This window comes from Mustela erminea, chromosome 3, assembly GCF_009829155.1.
Source record: "Mustela erminea isolate mMusErm1 chromosome 3, mMusErm1.Pri, whole genome shotgun sequence".
In the NCBI taxonomy this organism is placed as follows: Eukaryota; Metazoa; Chordata; class Mammalia; order Carnivora; family Mustelidae; genus Mustela; species Mustela erminea.
Genome location: NC_045616.1, coordinates 62,923,712 through 62,938,765, shown reverse-complemented (window position 1 = coordinate 62,938,765; position 15,054 = coordinate 62,923,712). Strand labels below are relative to the sequence as shown.

Here is a 15,054-nt window from a genome sequence, read left to right as displayed (position 1 = left end):
TGATGGAATGACCTGTTGAGTAAGATGAGAGGACTCCATGAAGAGGGCCAGAGAGGAGGGACAGGAGATTATAGTTCTGTCCTTGAGAGAGAGAAGGAGGAGTCATAAGACAGATTGGCTTTGGATTGGTTACAACAGACCAACTGCCATTGCTCCTGAGGGAAGACGGAGGGTGCAGACAGGTGCAGGTGGATGGGAGATTCAGGAGCTTTGAGAAGATGAGAGGTATGCCGTTCTCTCTGTGTTTGTGTTCTCAAAACAGTAGGGTAGGGGTCAAGTGCAAGAAATTGAACAGACTGCTAGGGATTTGAAGAGAGACAAAAAAAGGGGTACAATAGAATTTTGGAGACTGGGGAAGCACATACTGCAGAGAGAAAAATGGACCCCACCCCCTTTATATAAAGCAAGAACACAGTGCGTGTGCACACGCACACACCATGCAGGGACCTGAGACCACTTCACGGCTGATGAAATACAGAAGGGTATGAGCCGCAATGATCAGGCTAAACTTAAGCTGCTGGACAGAAGATGATACCCCTGAAGAAAATGCATTTTGAGTTGGGGACTCTGACCAGCTAGCTCTCCTCTGGGATTAGGTTCTATTTGTAGTTCAGTCCTCTGTGGGCTGAAAACTGCTCAAGTAGAATCACATTGCACTCAGTCTCTTCCCCCACTGATGTGAGAGTGAAGAGCAGTATTTCTAAGACCAGCTATCAGAAAGGAGAAGTCTTAGGCGAGGCCTGCGGAGAAGTCCAGGCAAAAGCCAGGAGCCTGAGGTTTCATAGAGAAGAGCTGAATTTCTCCAACTTAATTGCTTTCAATCGTGTAAGCAGCAGAGCTGTAACTACAGAGAGTTGTGTGGCTTTCTCAATGCTGTTGTAAGAAATCACTACAAACTGATGGTTTTTAGACCATATAAGGTTGTTATCCTAAAATTCTGGAGGTCGGAAGTCTAAATGAGTTGGTGGAGCTTCTGGGGGCGGGAGCGGAGAAAACAGTCCTCACCTTTTCCAGCTTCTGCAAGCCGCCTACATCGCTTGCCTGTGGCTCTGGCAACTTCTACATAGCCCGCATTGCAGCACCCTCAGCTCTCTCTCCGAGCTGACCCCTGACTTCCCTCGCCACATCTCCTCCTCTCCCTTTCTCTTACAAAAAGACTCTTCTGCTTCTCTAGGTCGGGCCCCGCTCTGTGACATAATCAGTCTACCTCAAGATCCTTAACTGAATGCCCCCCTGCAAGGTCCCTTTGCCAAATAGGGTAACAAAGTCCCAGGTCTGGGCATGCGGTCATCTTTGGGCAAGGAGGGAGCCCTATTCTAGTGCCAGAAGGTTTCAGCTCCATCCACTGGTGTGATGTCATCCTGTGCTTAGCCTTGCATTTGCTTCACTCCACCACCCAAAACTTTTATTTATCCAACATGTCAAATAATAGGAGCTTTTTAAAAAGATATTCTTGGGCTCCTGGATGGCTCAGTCGGTTAAGCATCTGCCTTTGGCTCAGGTCATGATCCCAAGGTCCTGGGATCGAGCCCTGCATCGGGCTCCCTGCTCAGTGGGAAGCCTGCTTCTCCCTCTCCCTCTCTCCCTGCTTGCATTCTCTCTCTGTCAAATAAATAAAATCTTTAAAAAAAAAAAAAGATATTCTTTGAAACAAACTTTCTGATCAAATATGAAGTGAACAAGGTATGTTTTCTCTATTCCATCAATTTTTTTTCTGTGTTTTGAGTATTTGGGACTTTAGAACTCCTGCTACAAAAACCCTGTGAGGGGACATCCCCTTCTAAAGTTCATGATGTGGTTAATTTACCAATTCACATAATCTCATGTATTAAATTTCCAGAAAATGTTTATTAATCTAGAATTGATGTAGTGTGTCATTGACATTTATGTCATTTGTCAACATATTCTGTATTTATGAGCAAGTGTGCATGGACACGAGGCTGGGTATGGTATATGACTCTGCCTCAGGTCCTGGTAGAGAAGATGCTGTGGCTTGGTGGCCCTGAGAAAGTTACATCAGCCTCAGAATCACACTTGACTTCTGGGTAAATAAGGAATAAGTACACTGCTCTCTTGGGGATGGGATATAAAATACCCGACTTTTGGTCACAGAATGCCTTCTAAATGCCAAGTATTGCCAAAAACTGAAATGTTGCCTCGTGTAATTCATCTATATCTCTATACATTTCCTCTCTGTTTTCAATTAGATTTTATATCCCTCATTATTTCTCTTTTAGAATCATGTTTGAATTTAGCCGTCATCCATTTTATATTCATGCAAATATCAGCTTCCTTTTAGTTCTTTTTTTTAACCTACTGTTATTTAAATTTTATCAAAGTTATTTTTTACTTGTTATTTCATTTCAGCTTTTATTTACTTCTTACACTTAGCTATAACTAGGGGACTAGGGATTCCTGGTTATTCTCAGCAGATTTTCCTTTTAGTTCTTAAAGATAAGATTTCTGTTTGTATCCCATTATGCTTATTTTTTATTAGAGTAAAAATACTATTTAGAAACTTTAAATTATCTTTATCTATTTTAGGACATGTGCATGTGGAGAAATACCACACCTGCCATTTCTTCACAACTGTACTGCTAAGGGGTGCCTGGGTGGCTCAGTCGTTAAGCGGCTGCCTTCCACTCAGGTCATGATCCCAGGGTCCTGGGATCAAGCCTAGCGTTGGGCTCCCAGCTCAGCGGGAAGCCTGCTTCTCCCTCTCCCACTCCCTCTGCTTGTGTTCCCTCTCTGTGTCAAATAAAATCTTTAAACAAAACAAAACAGTCAGGGTGCTGGCAGGAAACCAAGGACACCCTCACAAGGGATCACTGAAGAGTCACTTGGAAACAGTGAAAAGAAGCCCAGAGGGAATAATAAAGCACCTAGGAGCTAGCTACAGGAAAGTATCTTGTACCTACCTGTGCATCAGAGGGCACCAGGGCTGAGGGATTGTCGAAGGCTGACAAGAGCTGTGGCTGTAGGAGACGGTCCTAGGAGATGGGCATACCCAATGCCAAATCTCCCAGCCAAGGGAAGGGAGAAGGGAAGCAAGGGAAGGAAATACCCTGAATGCTGCTTCCACCCTCCCAGACCCAGTGGAAGCCAAGGTACAAGGGAGCCAGTTGATGGCCCCATAGCGGTCCATTTCCCGGCCTGCAGCAGGGGGAGAGAGGAGGGCAGTGACCAGGAGGAGCAAACAGAACATGTTCCAGCACAGGGGTCTGTTGGAAAAAGTATTCCAAATTAATTTATCATGGCCTTAGGAATTCGGTTGTACAGAAACACATATGTCCCCCCATACTTAAGCCCTGACCCCTTTGCTTTCTTTCTCTAACCGCTGCTATTGGTGTTTGTAAAGTTGAGTTGGTCACTGTGGCTAATGCCCAGAGGCTCAAGACTTAACAATACATTTGCCGTGTAGACACTCATAGTGATTAGGGGAAGGGTCCTCGCTTTCCCAGCAGGCCGTCTGAGAGGCGCTCTCCTTCATGCTTCCATTCTTGCTTTTCTAGGATGGAGCTTCAGCATGGGGTCAGCTTACCAGTTCCACAGTTGGCGTGTGTTCGTGATAGTCTGCGCGCTCCCCTGTGTCTCCTCGGTGGTGGCCCTCACATTCATGCCTGAAAGCCCACGGTTCTTACTGGAGGTAATGTGTATTACTATGAAGAGTTAAGGGAGCCACACACATTGGAACAAGTTCCTTGTTAATTCTAGGAAAGTGTGTGGACCTTTTTCCCTTGCTGCCATGGGACCATAGAGGGATTGGTTTCACTGAGACATGTTTTATTTTACTTTTTTCATTATTATTTTTTTATTGTGTCATGTTAGTCACCATACAATACATCATTAGTTTTTGATGTAGTGTGGCAAGACTCATTGTTTACATATAATGGAGACATGTTTTAAAAGACCAGTGTGTGAAAAAGCTGCCTTGTGGCCAGAAAGCACTAATTTCCTTCTCAAGCAAGTAACTTTTCCCTCAATGAAGAGACTTTGTCTTACATTTTTATACATGAACTTTTTGCAGCCAAAGATGCTATTTCTAGTTCTAGGCACATCCCTTGAACTGCTCATGTACTTGAGGCTGTCCAGTGGGATAACCCATTTGTGCAATTATACCCAGCTTACTTTTACAACACAAGATGGTTATTGGAAAATCAGGGAGAATAAGTGTTTTACCTTTTAGCCCTTCAGTGTCTGTTCACATTTCTTAGGTTGGAAAACATGATGAAGCATGGATGATTCTGAAGTTAATTCATGACACAAACATGAGAGCACGGGGTCAACCTGAGAAAGTCTTCTCGGTAAGTACCTGCTTCTCAGCAAATCATCTATGCCAGGTGCAAGGAAACATTTTCTGAAAAGGCCAGATTGTAAATTTTTCTCTCTACACCAGCTACACTTATCTTTTGGTTCCTCATATTTCCACTTCACTTAAACGTATTGCTCTCACTGGCTCTGTGCTTGCTGTTCACTCTGCATGGAATGTTCTTACATCTTCCAGTTACCAAGTCTATTCTCAGTGGGGAAAGTCAGTCTAAATTAATAAAAATTGGATGGATGGAATTTTTTGGAAGGAACAGTGGTTTAAATTTTTTTACATAGGCAGTCATGCAATTAGACTAATGATGTTTTGTCTCAAATAGGTTTAGGCAGACATACAGTAAGACATAAGGGAGACATAAATAAGACCTTCAGTGTCTTTTTTTTTTTAAAGATTTTTATTTATTAATTTGACAGAGAGAAATTACAAGTAGATGGAGAGGCAGGCAGAGAGAGAGAGATAGGGAAGCAGGCTCCCTGCTGAGCAGAGAGCCCGACGCGGGACTCGATCCCAGGACCCTGAGATCATGACCTGAGCCAAAGGCAGCGGCTTAACCCACTGAGCCACCCAGGCGCCCCAAGACCTTCAGTGTCTTATAAATAACACCAAATATAGGTGTTAAAACATATGAAATAGTTCCTTATTAAACAGTCTGTTGACACCTTATTTATTTCTTTTTTACTTAGGAAACAAATTTTTCATATTGTAAATATATACTTAAGTTTGGCCTTTATCTACATTACCACACATTCTTCATTAGCATATATATTTTTTAAAGCAATGTTATGGAGAAATGGAAGTCAGTAATGGATGTCTTCTATTGAGGACCTGGAAATGTCTGAATAAACCCTTCTTTTAAGAGATACACAACAGAGGAGGGAGTTTTTTTTAATGAAACAATCAGAAGGCTGGAGGAATCTTGAGGCATCATTTAGAGACTCAATGTCACTTAACCCTTCTTAGCCACATGGGGAAAAACGCTTTATCAAAGTGATCTTCTGAGGTGAATCTCTCCAGGGCCTCACTGTGCTACTTTACTGCTTTTTCTTCTGGAAGGTTTGAGTTACCAAATTCACACATGGTCATCCATGTTGCTACTACATTATGTGAGAATATGAGGGAATACTTCAAAAGAATGGGTAATCTCAAAGTTGGATTATTTCAAAGTCATTACATCATTTCAACATGACAGCTTTGTCCTTTTCCCTGTTATGCCCACAATATAGCAAATCTGCATGCATTCCTCCAAAGCCTCTTTTTTAAGCTCTTCTTCTTATGCCCCTACCTTAAATATTGTTTTCCAGGACACTCTTTTTAGCTAATTTCTCTTTTAACCTAATATACTTTCCTTAGCTGATTCCAGCTCTCCATCTCCTAATGGACAGTTCTCCTGAGCTCCAAATATACATGTTGAAGGCCATTATGGACATCCTTCTATGTCCTTTCAAATCTGAATTTCTAAGTCTGACTTCACATCTTAAGAGACTTGAAGCTTCTTCCTTTTACTGAATTCTATCAGAAGATACCACCAGGACCATGAAACTGGAAAAACCTTAAAACTACCCTGTTTCTTGCTTCCCTTTATCCCCATAATATTCAAGGCCTCACTCTGTCCTAATATTTCCATCCTAAATATCATTCCTCTTTGTTCCTTACTTTTGACCCTACTGCCACTGATTTCTTTCAGCCCTCATTACTCACTGCCCTCTGCCCTCGGACTATTCTTCAGGAATCTAAAACTCTTTGTAGTTGTCCAGTCCCTTGTTTTCTCTCACAACTCAGGATGTTTGCACATGGTATCTCCCATGCTTGGAATGGCCTCCAAGTGATTCACATACATGGCAAATGACATACTTCTCCATAAGTCAATGAAGATTTCTCTCATTCCCAATTCAACTTGGGTGTTCAGTAAAATACATCTTTTCCCTCTAATATTGATCTCCATTAGAGTTTTTTTTTTTCTTTGTATGGTAATTTATTTTTGGAACTACACAGTCTAGTGCTGAACCTGGTACCCAGGGAGTTCCCATGAATGAATGAACAAACATTGATGAGGAGGGAAGAAGAAGCTTCCCACTAATAGTATGTTGAGAGATAAGAACACCTCTTTGATTTAAAAAATCTAGAGTATCACAAAGAAATGCCTCCATGGATTATTTTGAGTTGACTCTATTTGGAATCCCACATTTAACTCAGACATTATTTTCATTAAATACAGACCTCTTTGTTGGCATAGCAGGAAGATGCTACTGCTTACCTCATATAATTTGGAAGATGCTGAGGGTTCCCAAATCACCACTGTCAAAAGACAGTGTACCTGGATTCTCACAATAGAAGTCCTGCTTTGGATATGGGCAGAATCTCCAGAAAAAAAAGGTGTTCAAAAGTGACCCCTGGCAGGGATAATATTTGTGCAATTGTCTGTGTTCTTTCTAAAAGTTGAATGAATGTTGACTAAAAGGGTAAGATGGGACAGGTCCACAAAAGGAACCATTCTTTTTTTTTTTTTTTTTTTTTTAATTCTTATTTTTCTCTTTTCAGGCTTTACTCTCTGCGTTGAAAGCATTGCCTTTCCCATGTCTGGCTTCTTTTCCCAAGCAGAAGAGGCTAATTTAAGTCCTAAATGCAGCCCTTCCCAGTGATCTCCCATCATTTATTTCCCCTCTGTCACTGCAGAAGCTATGTTAATGCTTCCAGTCAGAGCCCATTCTCTGGACTTTGTACCGTGCTTGCCTGTGGCTATTTGCTGACCAGCCGCTGTGGGTTAGGTTACAGGAAAAGGAAGAAAGGGTCATAAAATACAAAGATAACTTGTAAGAACACAAGTTGGATGAGGAAGCTTTAAGAACTATATTGAGGGACCAAATTCAACAAATCCATGGGATCCAAAGTAAAGTATGTACAATCACTTCAGTCCAAGCAAAATAATTCTTATTCCAGAAGCTAATGTCTCTGAATGTTTTATCTGTGAAATGTTTGCCTTTACGGTTATGCTGCAAAGAAGGGCATTTTGGTTTCATATTACTCTACCCCTACTTGTTCTTCCCCCTTTCTCCATAGTATTCCTTCCCATTCATTCTTTATGCAATTCTTCCAAGTGGTGTTGGGGTCCGTATATTTCTATGCTCATGGTCTAATGTAAAAACGGAATGATTATCAGATACCTGCTTGCTTTTTTGGGATTTGGGCTTTGCTCCTTTCAAAACAAATGATAGGCCTTCAGAGAAGAGAACTCAGCACTTGGCACTGTGTTGCTCTCTACAGGTCCACAGAATCAAAACTCCCAAACAAATAGATGAGCTGATTGAAATTGAGAGTGACACAGGGACATGGTACAGAAGGTGTTTTGTCCGGATCCGCACGGAACTCTATGGAGTAAGTAAGAGACACCCCCCAACCCCCACCGGCATGTGCTGGCTAACATGGTGCCTTTAAAGTTGGTCAGAAGCAGGGTAGATTGTGACCATTCCATGAGTGAGCCTGTGCCCCCTGCTGTCTAGGACACCTCATTTTCCTACACTGGGACCAGGTGAAAGGGCTCCTCTCCCACCCCCCACCCCCACCCCCAGGGACAAGTGGGCTAGCCAAGACATTCCAAAGACATTCCATCTTTGGGAAGGGAAGTGCTAGACAAGGAGTCTTGGCAAGGCTGGGACACACTCAAGTTTTAAGTTACTTTGTCCATTGGCTTCCTGGAAGCTAAAAAAGTGAAACTTGCAGGATTTGGTTTCCTAGAGCCTCCAGCCTTGACACTGGAAGTTCCAACGAATCTGGCTCAAAGAAAAGTCAGTGTTTTAATAACTGGTGAAGGCGATTGGGAGTGGGTTCACTGCATAACCGCATAAGAAAACTAACTGTTTAATATTTTACAGATCTGGTTGACTTTCATGAGATGTTTCAACTACCCTGTCAGGGAAAATACAATAAAGCTTACAATAGTTTGGTTCACCCTGTCCTTTGGGTAAGTAATATTTCAGTTCTTGGTGAGTGAAATCTTTATATTTCCACACGGTAACTCCCAGTCCCATGGCTCTCCTTTCTTACACTCTTTGATGCTGTTAGTATGTTAGGAAGGATTTTTTTTTTTTTTTCAGTTTAGGTTTGCTGGCCCTGACAGTTTTTATAAATGACTTACTTTATTTTGTCATAATGCTGGGTGGCAAAACCAATAGTTCTTGGAAAGTCTTATGAGACCATGGGTGATTTGCTCCCCTTGGCTTCTCCACCTTCCTCTCTTTTGCTCGCCACCAACCCCAGCAACCTTCTTGCTTTTCCATGAACATGCCAGAACGTTCCCATCTCATGGAACTGCCTTGGCACTGCTGCCCAGACATTGCCCAGCTCATTTCCTCACCTCTTCTGAGACTTGTCTTGGATGTCACCTTCCCAGGCTCACCTTCCTTAAGTATTTACTTAATGGCAGCCCTTCAGCACTCCCTGCCTCCTTCTCAGCCTTATTATTCCCCCAGAGCACCTTCTGTCTTCTAATATTCAGAAAAGTTCTTTATTCTCTAGAGAGTAAAGCTCTGTCTCCCCCTCTGTGGAAGCTCTGTGAGAACAGGGATTTTAAAACTGTCTTGTTCACTCCTGTATGCCCCTGGAACATAGTAAGTGCTCAATAAGTAATTAATGAATCAAGTCTCCATTTATGCGTTCTAAGAAAAGAGATAGAAAGAAAATATCAGAATTTTATTAGCTAATAGCTTTAGAATATTTGTATCCAACTCTATTTTGCACAATTTACTATTTATAAGAGACAATTAGATAATACCCTATACTTTCAGGTCTGTTGGCTCTTATTGCCCTAGTAGAGCCCAACATCGATGCTGTAGGTTCTATCTGCAAACCTCCCTAAATGCAAACAGGCAAGTGATCAAAGACGGTCAATCTTTCATAGTGCCATGAGGGGTAGCAATGGGACAGACAGGGAAAGTGTGGATCAGAAGACCCAACATCTTCCTCTGCTCTGTGACTTGGAGATACTATACCAAGTTTTATTTCCTTATTTCCAAATTAAGAGGGATGCTTCAGATTATGTAAAGTAACTCCCACTCAAGTTCTAGGAGACACATTAATCAATGAAGGTAGACAAGGCTGAAAAGTGCCTACTATGTACTAAACACCCAGCTAGGTACAAAGGCAAGTAGTCAAAAGTTCTCTTGATGTGGAGATTTAGGTGGTAATATCTGGTTTGCTGATATTTTGTTATCTATTGCTGACCACATGGTAAGCTTTATAGATTCCTTATAATGTCCCTAAAATGTTAAAGAGTGCCTACATTTGGTGGATATTCAGTAAACGTTCACTGAGTAAATGAAAAATTAGATGAAACTCCTCCATGTCGTGAGGATGTATGCTCCAGGCCAACTTGCTTCCCTCATTGTTGCCATTTTCAAAGATTTTTGTCCTGAGTATATGAGTAGAGAGCAGGGTGATGGATGTTCAGGGTGTACGTATCCTTTAAATGAATATTTTTGTATTCTCTGGTTAAATACCCAATTGTTGGATCATAGACATTTTTGCAAAGAAGACCTAGGGATGGCCAACAGACATACGAAATGTACTGTCACAGCTGATGAGGGACATACAGACCAAGACTACAATGGGATATCACCTCACATCTGTCAGAATGGCTAAAATCAGCATAAGAAACAACAGATGTTGGAGAGGACACACAGAAAGGCGACCCTCCCGCACTGTTGGTGGGAAGGCAAGCTGGTGTAACCACTCTGGAAAATAGTACAGAGCTTCCTCAAAACATTAAAAAAAAAAAAACTGCCCTATGAACCAGCAATTGCACTAGCCACATATCAACTGTGCGGTTGCCATATGTGGCTAGTGGCTGCTGTACTAAAGAGCACAGAGGAGTGCCTGAGCTGTGCCCTTCTAGAATCATACCTAAGAGAGTATAGCAGCAAGTGGAAATAACCTGGATTTTCAGATAATAACCCGAATGACCCTTCTCCCAGCCTTGAACCACTTGAGAAATGGATCTCTGCCCTTGAGGTCACTGTATCACAGTAGTGTAGGAACCCAGAAATAGTCCCCATGAGTAAAGAGGTCATTCTTTAATGGTACTCAGAGTTTGGGGACCCCAGGAGTTTGCACCAGCAGATTAGGAGATGGGGTTCCTCAGTGAGGCCTAGGCTGATGAGAAGAGCATCAGGGTCAGGAAGCCCTGTGTTGGGATAGCATGGAGGTCCCTGTCCAAAAGCAGAGTGCAGAACTCCTCCTATCTGTGGGGCTTCCCAGGCTGGCTGGCTCTCTGGCATGATGTTTGCGGGCTGATGCATGGTGAGAAGATGGCTGCTCCATGATTCCTTCTGTTGCAGGGAGCGGATCAGAACCACAAGTGCTTCTCCAGGAACCCCTGCCTCTCTGAAATTGTCACTTGGCAGGGGTCGGTCACTGCCACGGGTATGCCAGCACCCGTACAAACTCCTGTGTCTTTGTTTTTGCAGGTACTATGGATTATCTGTGTGGTTCCCTGATGTCATCAAACATCTGCAGTCGAACATGTTGCCCATTGAAAAGATCGAGAGAGAAAAATTTTCAAATTTCAGTGTTAACTTTACAATGGCAAATCAGTTGCACATGGGAGCAGAGTACGACAATGGCAGGTCCAGAAACTTTGAAATAACTTAATCTGCTATCTGTTCTGAAAAAAAGTCTTTCTTCCTAGCCTTTGCTGCATGGAAGCATGCACTGCTGTTTGCTTGTTTGTTTTTCTTAGTTTGTACATTAGTCATTTTCAGACTGAATTTAAACACTTCCAAACGGGCTTAAAAAAAAAAAAAAAAAAAGGTATATGTGTATCAGTCCTTGACTTAAAACTGCTTCTGAAACTGCTGCTTCACATTTGTGAAGTAGCGGAATTAACTGGTATGAAAAGAAAATTTAGAGAGACCCTGGAAAGTAACAGAAATGAGTCATGAGAGAGAAGAGGGAGGAGTACAAGGCAATAAGATGGTTGATGGTGCTACTTAATTCAGAGAAGAAATCCGTAGTGTAACATGATGCCTGTCTCTTACCCCTGAGAAGGGGGACCACTTTCAGAAGCCCTTCCTTCTCCACTAGGCTGAATCTGGAAGTGATGTTACATTGTACCAGTAAGACTTTCCCTTAAAGAACAGAAATGATTCCCCAAAGTTCAGGGCTTTGAAAATACAGAATGAGTTAGCAAAGGACTTTTTTGAAGATGGACTCCGGAATGCCTCTTGGTATGCACAGAGAACTGGCTTAGGAAGGTGGTTCCAGTACATTCTTTCATAGGAGGAAAGGAATAGATGAGGTCATTTGTTTCTGTTAGTTGTCGTCTAGGTAAATAATGGCTGGTGTGTGCTCCTGATGGCTTGAACATCGTTCTTAGGAAATTGTCCCAAAGGCAGATATGGTAAAAGTAAAAATTTTTAAGAACTGGACAAAGTTTTCCCAGACAAAACCACTTTGGAAGGATGAGAAAGAATTCTGTAGGATACTTAGGGTTTATATGATGAAAGGGAGAATTATGAAGCAGGAGATAATTGTTTAAATTGGCAATTCCACACAGGGCTTAATCCTCATGCAGGCCATGTAGGATCACCTTCACTCTCCCACATAAAATCCCAACCCAAGCCTGCGCTTGTCTTTCCATGGAAAAGGTAAAATGGCAGGGTAAAAATTTACTTCATTGATTTTTAAAAGTGTTGTTACTCCATTAGACATGTCTGATATGTTTGTGTCTCTGACCTATTTTAAATGATGCTGGTTAAAGTTCTAAGCCAACTCTTTGGTCACCACCACCAGTTTTTTACACTAGCAAGATAATTATTAGCCATTTTTATAGTATTAAAATTCCTGTAAAACATATATATTTATTTTAGAAGGCAATAAAATTTTTATTGATTTTCTTTTGTTTGTCTTTCAGGGAGATAAGAAATGCCGCTAGCTAATTCATTTTTTACAAAGAACTTTCCTATTCAATACCATAAAATGGCATCTCTCCTTAATGCCGTGGTACTGATCTGGAATAGCCTCTGGGGTAGACTGTCACCAAACAAAGCGAACAGTGTAGAATTGTGTGTCTTATTTGCTAGCACTCCATAAAAAGAATGCTCCTAAGAGCACACAAGAAACTGGCCACACTGGCCACCTCTGGGCAAAAGAACTGGGAGGCTTAAAGTTAGCTGGGAAAAGACTTCTTTTATCCTTTTTCAGTGTTTTCAATTTTGTACCTTGTGAACTCTGTGTATATATTATCCATTCATAAAAAACCTGAAACTGTTTTCCCTTTCTAAATTCACTTCTAGTTCAGAAAGTTGATAATATTCTTAAAATGTGCCATTATTGGGACATCTGGGTGGCTCAGTTAGTTAAGGGTCTGACTCTTGATTTCTGTTCAGGTCCTGATCTCAGGGTTGTGAGATCAAGTCCCGAGTTGTGCTCTGCCCTCAGTGTGGAGCTAATTTCGGATTCTCTCTCCCTCCCTCTCTCTCTCCTTCTGCCCCTTCCCTGCTCACTCTCCCTCTCTTGAAAAAAAAAAAAAGTGCCATTATTTACCCTTCTTTAATGGCTAAATTTATGGCTTAGATGGATTTACTCTTGACCCCTGGAGTAGAGGTTGAAATGAGATTACTTTTTAAGAAGGTGTTGTGTTAGGCCACAGCATTTTGAGCCGACAGATATCATCAGGCATTAAGGTGAAAACAATTTTGGAAGTACTGAAGAGGGTATAGCTTTTAAGTCAGTCAGCTTGCTTGCCTGGGAGGCTCAGACCCTTTCTGCCCCGAGTGGTATTTGGTGTAATAACTTATTCTCCAGTTGAACAAGCATTCTCCTCTCAGTGCCTGGCTAAGTATCAATTGATGATCTCTTAATAACTTACCGAGACACAATGATGACTGTCGACCCATGTCTTCTGGGAGGCATTATCAACACAGACAGATCTGGTCATAGACTCTTTTTAAGATGTTAGGATCATCATGACTGTTATTATCTTCACCATCTAGAACCCCACACCCCTTGCAGCATTCAAAAAGGTATCTGAGCAGGTTTCATCATTCTACACTTTCCCAAAAAACAAACAGAGCTCTCATCACTCTGCTTGGTTCAAGGAATACCAGTTGGCTTTGACAAGAAAATTATTTATGGAAATGAGGGTGACCTATGAGTTTCTTCCTTTCTACCAGCCCTGAGTCAATCATTCCTCATGTAAATGAAACCCAATTCTCATTGTTCTCTACCAGAAATCCCTACAGGAAAATGAAGAAGCCTTGAGTTTTTAGCTTAGGAAACAGACTTCTGTCAAAAGTGAGCATGGGAGCACATTAAGTTAAAGCCATTAACCTCAAATAGAGAATTTTCAAATAAAGACATATGATCAAGAGCAAGAGGATAGGATTGAAAAATAAGAAATCGGTAGCCTCTGTTAGTCTTCAAACTCTCTACGTTCGTTAACATACCCTACAAAATCTTTTGCCAACATTGAAAAAGCTAAATGAAATTTTCCTGAATGCCATCTCTTCTGCTGGAAAATAATATAGGTGAGCCAGGAGATAGCCAAAGGACAGGCCGCGTGAAGAAGGGGGGTGGGCAGTTAAGAACCTAGAAGATCCAGAGGCTAATGTCTTTATGGAGATTCCACAGTGGGGCATCAGATCTCTAAACCCATTTGACTTTACTTTGAACCCTGATGGACACAGTCATTGATAAGAATTTTTGTGTGTGTGTTTTGGGCAGATTTCTAGGGATGAAGTTCAAATCTGTAACTTTCAAAGACTCACTTTTTAAGGCCTGCGTCTTTGAGGATGTGACTTCAGTCAACACCTACTTCAGGAACTGCACATTTATTGACACTGTTTTTGACAACACAGGTAGGTGTGCTCCTTCGCGCTGCCTGGGGCCTCTTCAAATGGCCCAGTTCTTGGCAAAAACCTGATACCCCTGTGATAGTGTGGGCAGAGGCGTATGGGGAAAGTAGATATTAAAGTATAAAAGAATGGGTTTCCTTAATCAGATTGGATCATGGTTAAGCTTTTATTATTTCTCTCTGTCAGATTTAATGCAAATAGGACTTGCTGAAGTTCCAAGTTAAAAAAATAAAAATCCTTGAGGTGCCTGGGTGCCTCAGTAGGTTGAGCGCCTGGCTCTTGATATCAGCTCAGATCATGAGCCCAGGGTCAGGATCAGGAGGTCCCAGGGTCAGGAGATGTCAGACTCTGCACTGAGTGTGAGGCCTGCTTAAGATTCTGTCTCTCTCCCTCTGCCCCACACCCACCCACTCTGCTCACATGTGTGCACAATTTCTCTGTCTTAAAAAGAAAAAATACCTTTGAGTAATTTTTTAAAAAGATTTTATTTATTTATTTGAGAGAGAAAGAACACACAGGTGGGTGGAGGGGCAGAGGGAGAAACAGACTCCCTGCTAAGCAGGAAGTCTGATGCAGGACTCGATCCCAGGACCCCGGGATCATGATCTGAGCCAAAGGCAGACGCTTAACTGACTGAGCCACCCAGATGCCCCTCCCTTGAGTAATATTTGAAGAAAAGAATCGCCCCTCAGTTTGTTTGTTTATAATCCTGGCTTCAAAATTTGATGTCTACTTAAGTGATAATGCCTGAACTGCAGCAAACAGAGATGGACTACGCATGGCTATGTTTAATCAGATAGTTTTTTGTCCAGTCCTGGTAATGGAGTTTGGAAAACTCCCCAGGGGAAAAGAAGAGTTTGGTAGGGGGAGGGTACTGATTGA

The 15,054-nt window shown here is 41.9% G+C and overlaps 1 protein-coding gene across 2 annotated transcripts in view; it reads left to right on the top strand.

Moving 5' to 3' along the window:
• The window catches only part of SV2C (synaptic vesicle glycoprotein 2C), a 236,681-nt gene that overhangs the window by 198,440 nt on the left and 23,187 nt on the right, over positions 1-15,054 (top strand). For both annotated transcript variants that reach the window (XM_032335926.1, XM_032335925.1), the window contains exons 5-10: positions 3,513-3,646; positions 4,215-4,304; positions 7,589-7,699; positions 8,197-8,285; positions 10,786-10,944; positions 14,042-14,175. In XM_032335926.1, the coding sequence (XP_032191817.1) occupies positions 3,513-3,646; positions 4,215-4,304; positions 7,589-7,699; positions 8,197-8,285; positions 10,786-10,944; positions 14,042-14,175 (717 nt within the window). The remainder of the gene's footprint in view (positions 1-3,512; positions 3,647-4,214; positions 4,305-7,588; positions 7,700-8,196; positions 8,286-10,785; positions 10,945-14,041; positions 14,176-15,054) is intronic.